Source organism: Manis javanica, chromosome 8 (genome assembly GCF_040802235.1).
Source record: "Manis javanica isolate MJ-LG chromosome 8, MJ_LKY, whole genome shotgun sequence".
Lineage (NCBI taxonomy): Eukaryota > Metazoa > Chordata > Mammalia > Pholidota > Manidae > Manis > Manis javanica.
Genome location: NC_133163.1, coordinates 116,236,280 through 116,255,171, shown reverse-complemented (window position 1 = coordinate 116,255,171; position 18,892 = coordinate 116,236,280). Strand labels below are relative to the sequence as shown.

Genomic DNA, 18,892 nt, shown 5'->3' with positions numbered 1-18,892 from the left:
CTTCATATATTGCTGTTACTTATTTTTTAAAATTGTTATTTAACTTTACTAGGTTATGCTTTAACTATATTGTAAACTCTAGTTACAACTATATAGTAAATTCTTAATATAGGATCTATGTCTTACCCTACTTTATTGTAAGTTTCAAGGGCAAGGGCCAGGTCCATTTTGTTCACTGCTGTATCCCCAACTTCTACCACAGCATGTGACATACTCTTCTCTTAGAGACTTAATTTGTATAATTAATAAGTACTGAATGCACATCTCCAATTGCCAAACACTACGCTGGGCACTGCGGATGGGGCTGAGAACAAACCAGACAAAGCCTCTGTTTTCATGGAGTTTACTTTCTAGTAAGGGAAGACAGAATATAATAAAAAAATATAGAGTATGTCAGGTAGCTGAAGTACGGTTAAAAAGAACAAAGGTAAGGAATAGAGAATGACCGAGATTAGGGGCATGTTCTTTTATATTAGGGTAGAGAGGAGGTCAGGGAATGCCTCTCTCATCAGGTTACATTTGAGCAATAAGGGAGCACACCAGTTAGATACCCAGAAGAGGACTCCAGGCAGAGGAAATGTGAAGTTCAAAGGTAGAAGTGCGTGTTTGACGTGTGTGTGGAAGTGGAATAAGTAAGAAGGCTAGTTGTGGGATATGAGCTCAGAAAGTTAATGGGAAGACCATTGAGGCCACAGTAAGGGCTCTATGCTATTATTCTGAGTGATATGAGAATCCATGATGGGAGAGGAGAGAGCTTATATTTTACAAAGATCATTTTGGCTTCTGGATGGAGAGAACATATTGTAGGAAAGGAAGGACAGAAACTGGGTGTGCAGCTATAAGACTACTGCAATAACCCTAGCTAGAGATAATAGCTGCTTGGGATAGTGTGGTAGGAAAAGATTGCTTAGAAGTGGCTGGCTTCTTAGGAAGAGCCAACAAGATTTGAGGTAAGCTTGGTGGAGGGTCTGAGAAAAAAAAGGATCAAGAATGACTGCAAAGTTTTTGTTACAAGCAGCTTGCAGAATCGTGTTTCCATTTACTGAGACTAGAAAAATTGTAGAAGGAAAAGGTTTCAGAGGAAATCAAGAGTTCCATTTTGGGTAATTCTGAAATGCCTAAAAGACGTCCAACTGGTATTTAGCTACGAGTCTGAAGTTAGGAAAGAAGACAGGGCTAGAGATACACATTTGGACTTCATCAGTATGTAGATAGGATGTAAAGCCATGGAACTACAAAAGATCTCTTAGGAATTAAATTAAATTAAATAGAAAAGTGGTCTTAGGACTGGATCTAAGGCTCCAAATTCAGAAGTCAGAAAGACGACAAGAAAACAAAAGCAAAGGAGGTGAAGAAAGGTGCAGACAGTAAGCCAGCAATAAAACCCAGAGAATGGTGTCCCCAAGGCCCTGAATGTTGGTATTGTATTATCTCTCATACTGCCAACTGCAGTTCTTTCCACAGGGTAGGTATTCAAAAAGACATGTGAGTGATTTCAGAAGCAAAGCGTACAGATAAATGCCATCAACTCTCTGATCTGCTCTCTAAAATTTTAAAGATGGATCTGGTACAGTATATACAGGGCTAGAGGTGTCCTCCTTCATCTAAATCCTAATGAGAGTTTATTAAACAATACATCAGTCCAAAGAATGAAACGGATTTCTAAAAGAATTTTTAACGTGAGTATGGAAAAGAAAAAATTGAAAATAAAGTGTTAAAAAGTCCTATATTCACACAGGACATAAGGATGCAACAACCTGTGTTCACAATCCAACATCTGGACTCTCACACAAATTTATGTCATGCATAAGACCAACTGCATCTGTATTTTACAGTGTTTACTGAAATTATTTATGCTTAGAATTTCAAATTCTAGAACCAAAAAAATCTGAATCGTCCCAGCTGACTCCTGCTCACAAAATAAATAACCTAGAGCTGATCATATATTTTCTGACAAAGCTGGTAAAATCTCATACAATTAAAGCAGGCATCTAATTTCTATGGCCCTATTCTGCATATTCCTTTTCGAACACATTCTAGTCAAATTATTTTAAATAACAAGCAGAACAGAATTTATAAGAAGGCATATCTGCGCTCTCTAATGATTGTGAGACAGGATACAATTTAGAAGGCTGATGTATGATCCATCCGACTGTAAATATTTCATATTTCAGTATAACTGACCATATTGTATGTTATAAATGTCAATTTGTTAGCAAAATGGTCATCAAAATAAAAAAATTCCTTTTTTGCCTCTTGGAGCAAGAATCTTAAGAGTCACTGCATGCCTGGTAGCATTTTATCACAATGACAGAACAAGAACGCTGAAATGACAGTACTGCCACTGTCTTGGGAAAGGGCAGGACAATTCTTTCACACACCTTGCAGAAAAAATACCACTGACTTAAGTTGTACTTTTCACATAACATACTTCAGAGAATGTAAGTGAAAAGCAGGACACAATTACTGTAAATTATTTATAGAGTGTTATCCATTGCTGGAAAATTCTTCCAGTGAATGGGAAACCTAAGAAAAAATCCCTAAAATGGTGAAAGCAATAGTTAGTGTTTGGCTTAAGAAATAATCAAGAATTAGAAAGGGATCGAAAGAGCATGATGTTTATTTATTTTGCTCCCTGGATCTCTTAGAGGATAGGCAGGAGGCAAGAAAGAAGGTAAGCTAGACTATTTTAAAATAATAAAAATTGCAAACAAGTTTGTTGCTATTAGCTTTCTTTCAATATATAGTAATGGCTTTCCTAAAGGATAAAATTGGGTTTTATCCTTTTTCAGGCAAAGATTTCACAGCTTGTGGGATACCCTGGAATCCCTGCTTCTCTGTTCTCTGAATACCATAGAGATTCCTCGGGTGTCCATCAGAGGCAGGGCGGAGGAAAGGAGACAAAGTAAAAGATAAAAATAAGATTTCATTCATTACAACAAAAAGTTTGATTAGGAGGAGACAAATGGTTGTCTAAAATGAGATTTTTGATTAGTTACCCATTTTAATTATCTATGCAACTCGATTCTCATTAGCATAGAAAGCTAAGAGTTGGCCATACTCAGATTAAATAATTAAATTTACCTCCTTATCAAAAAAATAGTATCCGTTAAAGTCAATGATACATCACTGGCTTCCATATTTACAGATGCTGTCTCCTTGCTCTTTACATGACATTTTATTTATTGACCAAAATTTTTAAAGAAGTAACTCTGATTTTACATAAATTTAGAATAACAAATGGAAGCATTTCACTAATTTGGAAGTTTTTCTATTTCTAAGACTTTATTCTTGTCACAAAAGAAAACTGCAACAAAAAGAAAGGAAGCAATGTAAATTAAAGGACTAAATGCACTACTAAGAGATTCCTGCATTAGGTGATACACTGAGTTTCCTATTTAAGCTGAGGAACTGGAGAGTTGATTGTATTGCATTATTCAAAAAGATTATAAGGCTGAACAACTCTGAAGCCAATTCCAAACAAGTAAAATATTTTACTTGCCTTATAAAACTCAAGCGCATTAATGCATATGAATATATACATACATCCATAAACAAAACAAAAAATGTTTGTTATCCTGTGAGATTAATTTTTTTAAATCCTGGATGTTTTAACAGAATGACATGTTTTCAGTAACAAAGTGTAAACCAGTGGTTCGGTTAATGAAAAATTTGTTTTATTGCTTGATCTTTTTAGAGATCTCTTCTCTTGGTAGGCTTCTTTGGGGGTGGGTTTTACCAACATGTCACATACCAAAATAGCCGTCCACAGGGAAAAAAAGTCAAATAGTTTCAGGGAAATCAACACTGACAGTTGTTGCCCTCCATAGTAGACAAACACATTAGCCAGGCTCTAGCTGTTAACATAGAAAATTCAAACAACAGCAGTTGTAAAAAGCTTTTATGTAAACTGTGCTAGTTCAAACAGTAGTGTATGCCAATCTTTCTTCTGCCTAAAAACCCATTACAGATGCTTGACTACTGACTGCAAAATCATTTGTGGTTAAGCAACAGGCCCCCCCCCTCAGATTGTTTAAATATCAAATCGAACACATTATTAGGCCACAGATACTAACAACTCTTTCAAGATGCTTATCATCCGTAGGGTATATCACCTGACACAATATGGAGAACTTGGCAGGGCTAGCGTAAGTTCCAATCAGAGAAAAGCTACTGTAACCCTACATTTTATCATTTCTTCTTTTCATTTACTGGTTTATTCCCACACTTTATTCCCACACCTGCTTCAAAATTAATGTGGTCATCACTGCCTCCATATTTCTTCCATAAGTTGATGTGGCCTGCTTCAAGCCTTTAGCACTCTCAACATCAACTAGAGTAATGTCTTTTAATATATGGCCTAAATACCTTTGAGATCAAGAAAGCTACAGTCATAGTGATCTCTTGACCAAAGGTTCTGAAAGAACATAATGGACAAAACAGAGAGGCAGGAGATATAAAGCCTAAGGATGAGAATGAAAGAAATGAAGTAGTTAGGTAATACATGTGGGGAAAAATAGGAATTTCTTGAGGCTTAACTAGCTAGGAAACTTCTGTCCTAAAATGGCTTGATTACAACCTGCTCACAGTTTCTTGGTGGAAAGCTTACAATAAATTACTTTCCAAAATCAGATACAAAAATGGCTATTTTGAACAACTTCTACTAGTAATTAACATTCCATTGTTCTTTATAGTTTATAAAATGCTTTTTATATAGGGAAGCTATCTGATTTGCACAAAAATTTCTAAGAATTCTTATCCCCTCTCTACAGATGAGGAAACTGACGCTTGGTGAAGTTACTGCTTTGAAATTCTTATCTGATAAGCACTGAAGTGGGATGTGGATTCAAGTCCCTTGAAGTCAAATTCAATGCATGTCTCAATAAGCCTGTGTGAACATAAACTGGTTGCTTCTAGACCTTTTCATTCCAGTTGTCTCTGGATATGGTCAGTGTTGATTTTTAAAAAGCAATAGGGAAAATCGATTGAATGACTCACTTTTCAGAGTTGCATTAACTTTTTCAGGCCACTGGGGTACAATTTACTAAATTACCTCTCCTAGAACACTAAACAGTACCCTAGTGGGTCAAAGAGTAAATGCACCTCTGAAAAGTGAGCCATTTATTCCCTTCTTTCCTATAGTACCAGATGTAATATGTCCCCTATGACAGAAATATTAACCCATTTCCATTAAAATCTCAAGAAAGTGTCCCTCACTAAAGAAAATGAGTATGGGGAATCTTCCCAAAGCAAAAATCTCTCTTGTATAACCCTGTCAACCACACTATTGGAAAGTCAAGATGTACTTATGACAACATCTGTTTTTCATTCATTGGAGACTGATTTTAATCAAGACCTCAAAACAGAATAAAAAAATACAAATTCAAAGGTGATGGTTTTCAGCAGGGGAGATGCACAGGCTATCAAGATGACTAGTTTCATCCTGTACTGCAGTATTCAAAAAATAAGCTCAAGCATTCATCTTGCTTATGAAGTAAGATATCTGAAACAGCTGTTATTTCACATAATACACTACTGGTTATTCCTTTGCCTGCAAAAAAAAATTTCCTTGGCTAGCAAGTAACTACATTATTACTTCTAATCTCTATAAAGGCAAAAGCCTCTGAACACATTTTTTAGTTGCCTTAGGAATAGCTATTGAGTGATTTAACGTTTCTGAGATACCTTAACAAAAGCAAAACTAAGTTTTCAGCACTGTTAGTCCCCTACTCTTCTGGAAGATTGCTATGCAATGAAAATAAGACAACTTTAATTTAAGAATCATCCAGCTTCTAATTAAACTGCCATAGGCAGCTGGTTGGATAAGTTTTAATCAGTTTCAATCACCTATTGATTGGTATACTGAAGCCTAAAAAATTAAAAGTAAAAGATGATTGGGGAATTGTCCCATCTCAGAACAACAGTAGAGGCCTCGGTAAATAACTCCTCTTTTAACCATCAGCTAAATGAACACTTCAATACTGCAGTACAAAGTCTTCTGCAAAATTACTTTAACTAACAAGCAGAAATTTATCAGCTTCAGCCAAAATCAATGCTGAAATCAATTTGAACACTGGTTGTGTCTAAAGGGGCTCATTGGCAATTTAGGGAAATTACACCATGTAAATGCCTGTGCTTTAATTGAACAGTTTCATCAACTAGGCTGTGATTGCTGTCCATTCATTTATTTACTTTCACTGCAGCTACCATTCTGCAAAGGAATGGCTTTTGTCAGGCTGGAGAGAGGCACTTTATCTTCATTTTGTCCACTTTTGTGCATAACAGACTTCACGAAATGGGCATAGCATGACTAGGGTCAAAACAAACCAGGAAGGACTTTTTCCTTTAACGTAAAGACTGACCACTCACACTACCAACATACCTTCCACCCACCGGGGGCAGACATCTTTAAGCCGGGTAAGAAATTTGAATGACTTCCCTGCACATGGCACAGTATGTCTATGTTGAATAGCCATGTTTTAGACAACAAAAGGGGAGTGTTTGAATTCTAAACTGAATTTGACCACGTTCTTTTTGAGATCTCTTCAGTGACTCCCAAAAATATATTAACTGTATTAGAACATTGTCTTTAAACATAAAGTAACATTTTGTTTCACAAAACCCTTTGAGATTAGTGAGGAGAAAGTGTTATTCTCCGGTCCATTCAGGAGATTAAGGTTTAAAGATATCACATATATTTTTTAAAGTAAGATTAATGGGAGGAGAAAGGGAGAGGGGTCTGTGTGGAAGGAAAAAAAAACTGCTTTGTAAAGATCCCCATCCAAATACATTGGTAATATTCCAAACATGATTAAAATACATACACAAATGCACCCACAAAACCCTGGGCAATGAAAAACACACAGATAAAATTTCTGGAGAATCATGTGCTGAAGTGATTGAAGTAAAAAGACGAGTATTAACATTTCTAATGTTGGATTAACCAGTTACTTCTAAGACTGCAAGTTCCAGGGAAGGAGGGAAGAAGGAAGACAGCTGTTTATTCATCTATAAGGTACAGGTACCTGATGCAAAAAAATAACAAGTACAACTGCAGAATATTTGGTAGAGCATGCAAGCAGCACTTCTTAGGCCTGCACATAGTCGGCTTACTTTAATTCCTCAGAGAACCAAAATGTAATTATTTAATAGGAAGGGACACTAAGAAATAATAAAGTACGAGTTTTGATGATGGTTCTCTCCCTGTCTTGCTCTGAATTCTCAGGGAAATCCATTAATTTTGGTGCTTCCGTTTCCTCATAGGTCAAGTGATGCCTACGTTACTCAGCTACCTTCCAATGCTGCGGGGGGAAGCCCTGGCATGTGACGGTGGCCTAGTTTGGAAAAGGAAATGCAACCACTATGATGCTGAGCCCCTCTTGCATTCTGGGTGCATGGAGGTCAGTAGGGCCTTGAAATATTTCACTTGGGCTTTCAGGGAAGCGTGGAAGCTTCTCATTTGCCCTTTCAGTCAGTTACCCCAGCTGTTCTACTCTGCATCGCCAAGAATTACCTTCGCAAAAAGCTGAAAGGAACAAGAAATAAGTGATGTACAGAAAAGTAACCCAGTACATGTGTTTGCAGTACGAATTCACTCTATAATTTTATCCTATGTATTATTTTTCTCTACCACTGTAAAATTTCACTGCCTATATACATTTTGTCACTGAGACAATGTAAAAATATATTTTATTCACAGTTTTTAGATAATTTTCCTGAAAATTTAGTTATTGTTTAATCAGTTTTATGTTTATTGACTAAGCATGTTGTTACATTTGGTGCTACAGTTAGCAGTCGTAACAGAATCAGAATACTTGAGAATCTTACACAACACATATTTTCCAAATACACTAAGCTTGTTAAAATGCCGTATTGATTGTGCCCTAAAGCAAGTTCTAATTTTGCATGAACATTTTGCATTTCCTTATTTGAATTAAAACAAAAACCATGAACTCTGCTTTTAGCACTTATACTGTGCATTCCTTCCTGCTTTCTTTTGCAATACTGACACGTTCAAGTGTGGAAATTTGAGGGTTAAGAGGATAGCATAATACAAAGTCACACTTAAAAAGCAAATTAATGTTTAAACACTATGCTTGATACCCACAGTCTAAGTCTCTATTGCTATTTCCCCTTCTAATTTAGTAATCTGCTCCTCTGATTTAGTGTTAGTGCACAAATCAGAACCAAAGAGATTTCACTCCAGTAAGGTGCCAATTCAATAGAAACATGGTCTCTTTATCAAAGTAACCAACGACAGAGCAATGGGAAAAAAAAACTGGCAGAAAGTTATACATACTTAATGCCTTTTGGACTTTCTAGTGAATTATTTTCCAAAAGAGCAATTTGAGTAAATACCCTAGATGCTATGGTATACAAATATTTGCTTGTGTTATATGCCAGCCAAGAGACTTCAATTTTCTAGCCCATCAGATACTATAAAATAGCTTAAAAAATTAATGTGTCTTATAAATCAAGAAATGTACCACCTCTACTAGCATAACCATACAATTAATGTAGGGATTCAATTATTAAATTCTAAGTTTTTGATAAGTAAAGAGACCCAAAGGATAGAACAAATAACAAGTTATATTACAATGATTCTGTCAGCCAAGAACAGTTGTTTTAATATCTATTAAAAAGCCTCTAGAATTAACAGTTAGAGATGGTACATCAGTGACTTTCAGAAATATATATTAATTTGTATCTTATATCCAAAAATATTTGGGTCAAAAGTAAGGGAACTCAAAGAGTGAATGGCAACTAGAAGAACCCTGGCTTGAGAAGTAGTCCTAAATACTGATCTAGGTGTCAAAACACATCAATTCTAGTCTTTTTTTTCCAGCTTAACAAAGGTATAATTGACATAAAAATTGTATATATTTAAGGCATACAATTCAGTGTTTTGATACTGAGTTCCAGTCTTGATTTAACTCTGGGTCAAATCCCAATTAACCGTTCCTAAGGTTTGTCGTTCTCACTGGTAAAAAGGGTGTAACCATACTAACCCTGCTTTCTCAGCAAGGACCTACTTAGCAAGGTCTACAAGATCCAATCCCTGCCCATCTCTTTGCTCTTCCCCAGGCTTACTCCACTCCAGTCACACTCACCTGGACATAACACATTCACGCCCATCTTAGGGCTCTTGCCAGAGGGTTTCTTCTACCTGGAAGGCTCTTCTCCCCAAATTTCCCATGCCTGGCTCCTTTCCTTCCGTTGGGTCTCAGTTCAAATATCACCTCCTCAGATAAGCCTTGCAAAGCACCTACTTTACATTCTTTAAGCACCTGCAAGGTCTGATGTCACCTTACTTCAGTATTTACTTCCTTGATCACTGTCCCTCTGGCCCACTAGCGAGAGCCCCGGAGCAGAGGGTGCTTGTCTGTCGTGTTCACCACTGGATCAAACTGCTTAGAATAGTCCTTGGCAACAGAATGACAGTATTCGTTCAATGAATAAATGAATATACAATAAGATGAAATGTGAAAGAAAAAACCAAGCAACCCCTGGCATAAGATATCTACAGTAGCTGAATGCCGAATTCAGTTATGGAACTTTAGACCTGGGAGTAACCTCTGCAGTCCTCTCACGTCCAGTCAAGTGGGAATTTTTGTCTCAGTGGTTCTTGGCTGTATAGCTCTGCTGAAGTAGGAGGGTTCACTTCTCCTCCAGCTGCCTGGTCCAGCCTTAGACTGTGAAGAGCCTGCCTCTGAGGTTAACCCCTAAGGCACTGACCGAGAGACCACAGTACAAAAGGCACAGTGCTGGGCCCTGCAGAGGTGCCCGCTCAGATCGCCCATAAGGAGGACAGTCCAGCGGGAAGAACAGGAAGAAGGCCACCGCATCCACTGTAACCAAAGGCAGACTGTCCTACAGATGCTCAAGACAAGAAATTTGAGGCCAGCCTTTAATGCAAACCTGTCCCTCCGTCTGCAGGAGTGCCCTTCAGACTCTGTCAGCTATCATGGAACCCCTGAATTCTGTCTTCCTCAGATAAAAGCCAGCCAATCCCTCTGACCACTCCTCAGCTCAGACACTAGTTCCCCCATGAGGCCTTTCCCGATTCTCCCTGAGGAAGGAGCTAAACTCATCACTCCTTCCTCAGGCTCTGGGCTGTATACTGCACACACAGACACGCAGCCCAGACACTGAAGCCCTGCACTGAGCTGTGCACGCAGCTTCTCCACTCACGTGAACAAAGTCTCATGAGAACCAGGCTGTCCCCAACAGCCAGCACAGTCCCCTCAAACCAGCACACACTCAGAGCATGACTGTTCCACAAACAAATGAAGGAAGATTGGACAGGCACAATTCCCAGAGCCGTTACTACCCTCTGGGCTCTTCGGGGTGGTCTCTGAACTGTCCACTCCTCTCTGTAAATCAGTACCCAGAACTGAAGAAATGAATCCAGAGGGGACATACTGCAAGATGGAGTCACCCTGGATGCTATACTCTCCGAATACAGCCAGAGAATAGATTTCAAATGGAAACTAGATCTTATCCACCTGTAAAAACACAAGTGTGCTCATGTTTATCTATTCCAGACCACTTCAGCTGGGGACTTTAAGTTTCTTTATAAAGAAAGCATCTTTATTAAAATAAGTATCAGAAAGAAATCTTGCCACTTCAAAACTATTTTTCCCTGAAAGGAGATGGTGTTGAAATACTTAGATTCAGCAAATTCTCACTTGAAATATTACCATGACGTATTGATTTTTACCAGACTCAATTGACTGAAAAGTTGTTTGTATAGCGATATTGGCCAAACCAATATACTAGAACAATTTTGTTACCCATTGTAATCAAGTGCATTTCTGAAGTATAATTATACTGTCATAAAAATAAAGCCAAGATACCCTTTTCAAAGCAATAAAATAACAGGGGCTATAAAATAGGAAGAAAAAAAGGCTAAATAAATGAGATTTTTTAAAATGAAATTTAGTGTCTTTTAAAAACACCTCCGCCTCCTCTTCTTTCCCTTAAGCCAAGGTTAGCAGAAAATGATCAATACTTCAATCTCAATAAACTATTTCAATAATAGTTAATTCGGGTGGAAACAGAGTCTGAAAATCCCTGCTCAGCGACCTGTAACATCCTGTCATGTTGGTTGAATGCCAATAATCCATCATTGCCATAATGGATATGAGCATGTGTGAAGTCAAAGGAATGTGCAGGGGGAAGTAAAGGTGGAAAACATATAGAGAATCACCAGCTCAGGTTCATTCCTTAGGTTCTAATCAATACAATATACATTATTGTATGAGACAAACCTATAGTGGGGAATGCTGAGAGAGGGAGGGAGGGAGACATACATAATTAATTTTATTTGACAAATACTCATTGATTTTCTGAAAATATTAATATCCTTGCTTGTCACATGATACTTTAATGTAATCCAGCCATATACAAGTATTTAATTTTGCATTAAGATGGTTGTCTTGTTTGCTTGTTTAAAATATGATCTTTGCTGTGAGGAAAAGTCTTCATTTCATTGGAAATTTAAAGTTAAAATAAGTCAAAGAATCACCCTAGCTCTTGGGTCAATATGAAAACCATTTAGAAACTACTCTTAATTTATAAGATGCACTACAGGGAAAAAATATAAGGGAGGGGTCACTGATGCAGATGGTCAGACCTACTGCGCTCCTTCAGGTTGGCTGGTGAAAGTTTTCTGGATATTATGTAGTTCCAAATATTTTAATCAAGAACTCTTTTTATTATGTTTTCCCCTCAGGAATCCCATGTTTTGAAATGTTTTGTTTACTAAGCAGCATTTAATTAGACAACAATTCATGTATTTTCTCATTTTATGTAACTGACCACCAGAGCTTCTAATTTTCATGAAATAAATCATGTTACTGAAATGACTGATATAATTCCAGCTCCAAAAATACAAATGTTGGGTTTAAGTCAGCCTGTACAGATATTGTAAGGACAAAATACAACTTAATAGTACACGTGATCTCTGAGACCCATCCTCACCCTACAGCCCAACAAATATCTCATAAAATAGATACAACAGAAAGAAGGAGACACTGACACCTCTGAAAATTATTATCCCTTACCTCTTCTTGCTGTCTCTAGATATAGTCAAATTAATTCTTAAATAATGGTGTATATCCAATCTTCAAAACACTGTATAGGCAACATATATTCTAACCATCTTATCACTGAGAAAACTGTACCCCAAATACAGATTAGACTCTTCATGTACTGTAGGAAGCAGGCAGAGATAGAAAATTCATTAATTTTCAAATACCTAGAGACTAGAATACATGGCCAAAAAGCTGAGAATCTGTCTTAGCCTGAATTATTTGCACTAGCAAAAAAATAATTAAAAGATGATCCTGAAGTGCCTGTTGGATAACTGACTTCTTAGCACAACGTTAAGTCCTAATTGTTGAATATTACTTTACTTCTGGACACAAAACTTAAGTGACTCCATTGAACAATGCTCAGAGTGAAGGCATCTTTGCAGAATCTGAGTGACTGGCCTTGACTACCACAGAATGTTTCCAAAGTAACGGGTTTGTTAATTACTTACTTTCCAATGTGACATACTGTCCAAGAAGGGGACAGTAACTAGTATGTTGGGTTAATGGATGCTAAGTACTCAAAGTTTAAGCATTTGAAAGAAAAAATTAATCACTCAAATATATGCCCTTAGTTTTGAAATTCCTATTTTTCTAGGTGAAAGTCCTAAAACAATTATGCAGCCTCTAAATGATGCAGGCTCCAAAACTAGCTAGAAACGGGGAGGATCCAATTAAAAAGCCCTACTAAAACCTGCTTGGAAAAAACCCCCACTTGCCTCACTCTCCTTTCAGCCAACAGTCACAAAGCATCTATTCTGTCCTTAGGACTGCGCGGGGTACACTGGAAAATACAAGGAGGCACAACGGACTCTGCCTGACCTTGAGAAGCAACACTGTGGGGGGGGAAACGTAGTGAAGGAGAGAGACGCTGTGCAGAGTTCTGGATTTGCCACTGAATGGCCACATGACTGTGAGCCCTAGCTTTTTCCCCTCAGAAAATGGACTTAACATTTTATCAGCTGATCTAGAGCAGTCTGACAATAAATTACAATAATAGAGAAAACACTTCGAAACTTAAAAAAAATCCATTATATGTAAGATATAATAAACCATATCTGTCAGGAAATAGAAGTATAATGGATCATAGTCTGGTACAGAATTTTAAAGTTAATTGAACACAATTCTAATTCTGTGAGATGTTTGCAGAAAGTTCCTCAAAAGAAGAGTCCCATGGCTAAGGAAGCACAGGAAACAGAGGGCTTAATGATTTTTCTGCTTTTAGTATCACTTCTACCAGTAGCTGACATTCAGTGTCAGTCAATTGCTAAGCCTTTTCTATAGAACATCCTATTTAACTTCACAGCAATCTCATGACATACATACTATTATTATCCCCATTTTACACCTGGGGAAACTGAAGCAGAAGCCATACTATAACTTTCACCAAGTCTCACAGCTAGTTACTAGAAGATCCAGGATTCAAACTCAGAGCCCCCACACTTAACCACAACAATACACTGTCCTTTACTTTCTCAGGTTTTGAAATTCATTGTTAATCTCTCAGAGGGGAATAGAATATGTGTCCTTGCTGATATTTTTTTTTTAGCAACTTGTAGCACTTTGGGAAATGGATAAATAATGAAGTGCATTCAATTCCTTTTCCTAAATTATTGCCTAGACTTGGGCTATATTTTAGTCTAAGATGTTTACTCTGTGATTCATATTACCCAAATTAGTAATCCAAGTAAATCCAACTTAAAATTACTTGCCTAGGTCACTATCATAATACAGAGAATAGCTCAGCAAAGGACTATACACGTAATGCAAACTACTATTTGGTTCGAATGTCTGGGCCCAGAATTTCATATCGTGTAACGGGGAGAACATCTAGACTTAAAGAATGAAAATGTGATAAACTATTAAACAATATAGATTGCAGCTACACACAATATCATATCCCTAGAAATTCACAATATCCTATCAAGTGGAGCAAATAAGACTGAAATATTAAACTTCTGCTTGGCATTTATTAACTTTATTATAGTTTATAAGAAAAAAATTAAATAGGCCCATTAGGCAGTTTTGTTACCAATGAGTAGATTTTCCAATATTTTCTTCATCTAGTTTATGTAGCATAGCCTGTAATGTAATCATTTTGTCTGAAAAAATCACAGTTTTTATAGTCAACACCATTAAGGTAAACTTAGTATAGGAAAAAGTCCATCATAACACGTCAAACAGTTTTATAGAGACTTTAGTAAAGTGGATTCTCATTTCTTGATGATGATACCATCTCTTTGCATTGAAATAAAAGCCAGGGATATAAGAACACCACCAACTGAAGCCCAAGCAGAAATGAAGGCCAATGATCAATGACAAGTGGTTATGTAATTTGGTATCTTCACAGACTCTCCTCTTAAGAATCACCTAAGTAATAAGATAAATGAAATGTCTGCTTTTTATAAGAAATCTACTACATAAAATGAAGTACTAAAATGGTCCTGATACTGTTACTCACCCTCCATAAACAACCACTGTTGAAAACATTAAATCTTACAACATGCATATTGAGCATTAGCAATGGTAGCTAAATGAACTCTTAGGGTAAATTGCTAACGTTTCTGCAGCATTCCCGCAAATGAAAGAACTGGGCTAAGGATGTGTGGGAGGATGTTCCCTTGGATACCATGGCCCTAAAAAGAGGAGAATGTCTAGCCCCGTTTCTTAGTTAACACCACCCAAGCAAACAGGGAGTTATTGTTTAATGGGTACAAGGCTTCAGTTTTTCAAGATGAGAAGAGTTCTGGAGATGGATGGTGTTGCCCAGCAGTGTGAATATACTTAATGTCATTGAATTGTAGGCTTAAAAATAGTTAGGATGGCAAATTTTATGTGTATTTTACCACAATTAAAAATAATAATAAAGAAAGCAACAGTAACATGATTTCATGTGGTAATTTTTCCTTGGTGGATGGGCATGTTATTTCTACTTTCCTGACTTACTCTCACCTTTTCAAATAATCCTATGTTTTAAAATAAATACTGAAATTTTAACATCTGGGCTATTATTTCTAATAAAAATTTTATGTTGGGATTTGGTGGTCTTATGTTTCCTCCCTTCTAGAATAAAGCAGGACAGTAAATCACAATAGGACTTTGATTTAAAAGTACAAACATGCTTGAACATTAAACATTTGGTGACATAGCACAAATAAGAAGTAGGCTAAGGAATGCTTTTGGATTCCATTTGAAGCCAATAAAGGGAATTCAATGGGTTTCTGGAAATCTTTCTGGTTTTATTATATCTGGCTATTAGCATAAAAGCATTAAAAAAGAAAGGTTGAGGCTTTAAAAACTGCTCCCTAGAGGGAACTCAAGAGAAGCAAATTGGTGTTCCTTCTTTCCTTTCTGTGGGTACCTGAACCCAAGAACCTGCAGAACAGGGTAAAAATCAAGTCAGATAAGAGTAAGGAGGAAAAAATTAAGATGAAGAGATGCTATTTATGTAGTCCTGGGGGCTGCATGGGAAGAAACGCTAGTGTGACGCAGGGAGGGGCGATGGTAGCCGCAAACTCACTAGACATATTAGGCTTCAGACATTTTGAGGGCAAGGCCCAGGGATACTGTAAGAAATATGTTGTTATTTAATTCTCTAAATTACAGTGGAAGTGCTGAACTTTCAGACCAACTATTCATAGTAGTCAATCATCTGTAGGAAAAAATAATCCAAACATGTGGACATAGGTCCTAAAGGACTATAGTTAGGAGAGAGGACTCACATCCTAGCTCTCCCTACAGAGAAGACTGAAGCCCTGGGTGGGTGACTGCATCAGAGGACTCTTTAGGAGCTTCTAAACCCGAGAAATCTAATTCTACGCCAGGCTGCATCTACGTGTAGGGTTGTCTGGGGATTTCAGGACGTGACTCTTCACAGTCATAGGACAATAGGGCAATTTTTATCTATATTCATGGGGGTCAGTAAGAATTTAAAGCTCTAAGAACATTAAGAACCAATTAAAAAGTAAATTATTTTACTATTTTAAAAATATAAAAAATAAAATAAAATAAAATAAAAATATATATTTTAAAATAGCTAAGGTAAAAACACAATCACAATGTGATGCAGGGTTAGTGTATATATGGAAAACAGCTCTCTGGAGGAAAGCTTTATTACTCCCTCAGGGCTTTCTTACAGAGTATGGATTTTTTAATTCCTAGTAGAATATTTTTCATACACCATTGCAGACTATTAAGTACCACATATCACATTATGTAGTTTGAACTTTACACTACTACATGAGAAAGACTTCCCTGTCTAGAGAACTATTTTTTATGGTTAGCATTTTTTAATATGAAAATGAACACTCCTTTAGGGTAAGATCAGTGCAACTGGAATTTGGGAGAATTTTATAACTTAACATATTCATCAATGTGTAGAAATTCTCTCAGGGGGAGTAGGGTGAGGAGAGAAGGAAATACAACAGGAAGAAGGCTTTTTAATAACTTATAGAGTTGACACAGGGCAAAGCAATGGTATTTATAAGGTTTGTCTTCCACTGGGCATAGCTGTAAACAGGCAGGAGACTATCATAGGGGGCTAGCAAGTTAAAAAAAAATGGTGTTAAAGGGTGAGGGAAAAAAAAATGCATTAAACTTCAGGCCAGTTAAAGGTACACTAGCTAATGGTAGACTATTAACTGCTAACCCGGGAGAGATGCAGACTCAGAAATATTAAAAAGGCAATATAAATGCACTTTTCCAAGCAATACCTGAGAAAATAGATGCCTTGCAGAATTTTGGAGTCAAATGTGGAAATGGAAATAAAATCTAAGCACTGGTAGTCATTTAAAAATGTTTGCCACAGAGAACTTGGATACCCACATTTGGCAAAAGTGGATAAAAAGTTTAAACAAAATTGACTACTCACTTGTAGACTGTGCCTCCATTGCCATGACCAAGTGTGTCTCGATACCGTATGTCTTGTTCATTCATCTCCACAAGAAAGAAAGAAAAACAAAAAGGGTGTCATGCTGTGGATGGAAATGTCAAGGAAAAGCAACTCTGGGCCATAAACAACGAGCAGCCTGGGTCATTTCAAGTTCAGCTGCAAGAACGAGAAGATCAATACAACATTTGCTGTCCAATTTATAAAAGACGATACCAAGGGACAAAGTGATGGAAAGTTTAATGACAATTTGTTTGCCTGGGTCATTTCATTAAAGTTTGATAAAAGGTGTCAAAATGGAATGATATAACATAGCACAGAAGGGTCAGGTCAGAGATACCGGTAAGAACACAGTACTACACACAACCAATGCCAGATAGCACTGCACACAGCCAAAGTCAAACTTGGGAAGACAACACACACACACAGGCACACACACACTCACACACACACTTAGTGATCTAATATATAATTTGTAAATAAATCAGCCCCCCCACACCCGGTAACTCCTCAGGTGACCCTATGATTAACATTAAACAAACTAACTGAATAACATGAATAATTCTCCAAGAGGAGATACAGCATTTCTTTGGAAATGGTAAATTAGCACACAGCAGTAACTGGGTAGAAACCACGTTATGCTGTTGGAAAAGTACCGAATAGTATATTTTAAAATGCACATATAGTCAAATATTATAATACAGAAAGGAAAAACATACAAGCATGTGATTCTTATAAACGAAAGTCATTTTCAAAATTTAATATATAAAACAGCATGCACATTTCCCAAGATTCTATAAACTATTATACCACAAATACTATTCTCTTTTGTATTGTGAATAGTAGTGAATTATTCTAATGTCCACAAAACAATGTTTTGTAGTTTTAAAGAACCCCCTAAATAATTATTTCTCAAATGAATTTAAGACTGGTCAGATAATTTTTGTTGCATTCTGTAGTTTTCTACCCACTGGTCCAGTTGCTTAAAAATTAACTGCCAACTCTTTACTCACTAAGTGGATTCAATAAAGGCGTTATTTTCCATATAACTAAAGCTTCAGTAAAGGCATAGTAAGCCTTGAAAAAAAAATCAATTTCTAGGGAATTGCACTGCCTTGCATGGGCAGAAAATGGATGGAGTTTTTAATTCAATATCACCTTGAAAAAAAAAATAGTTTGCTTTCAGACCATTATAGTAAGGCTTTAAATATTTTGCTGTACTCTAAACTTCCACCAGTTGAAGAAAGCAAAGCTCCATTTATCAAGGGAAATATTTTTATTCTATACATTTCTGAGGTTGAAGCTTCAGAGAACTGTGATAATTAGGAAAACAGTATAGGTAACAGAAAAAACAGCTTCCTTTCCAAGTTGTTTTGCCAAACCCTAAAAGAATACTGACAGATTAATGTGTAAAGGCCAATTCAGTACCCAGTTTAATTGTAGTACTACCTGATTGATGCAATTTGCAATTAGCTAATTACTATATTTAGGGTCAGAGGTAAAATGACAGACAAGTCAGAAAAACTGGCAGCTATTTTCCTATTTGATGGAAACTCTATTCTTCACTACTTTCACATGACTAAAGCAGAAAAAAATTTTTTAACATACATAAAAAGACGTGGCATCAAGGAAACTTCATTACTGTGAACCAAATGACAAATACTAAAACAGCAGGAATAAAAGCAGCACACAAAGTAACTTGAGGTGCTGAATCAACAGCTGGTATTGGGTTTACTTTGATCAATGGGCATAAGGGAAAGTATGTAAATAGCAGATCTACTGGTGGATACAAATAGGGTGATTCCTTTAAAACATTTCTCAAGGTAGTCAAAACATGACTCTCACAAGTAATTTGTACTATTAACTTGCCCAACAAGCTGCATTTGAAGTGCCTTGAAGTAAATTTCTAGGA

The 18,892-nt window shown here is 36.8% G+C and overlaps 1 protein-coding gene across 14 annotated transcripts in view; it reads right to left on the bottom strand.

Annotated features, from left to right (window-relative positions):
- MAP2K5 (mitogen-activated protein kinase kinase 5) overlaps positions 1 to 18,892 on the bottom strand; it is a 248,612-nt gene that overhangs the window by 179,888 nt on the left and 49,832 nt on the right. For all 14 annotated transcript variants that reach the window (XM_073212061.1, XM_073212064.1, XM_073212062.1 and 11 more), the window contains exon 8: positions 16,963 to 17,027. In XM_073212061.1, coding sequence (XP_073068162.1) covers positions 16,963 to 17,027 — 65 coding nt within the window. The remainder of the gene's footprint in view (positions 1 to 16,962; positions 17,028 to 18,892) is intronic.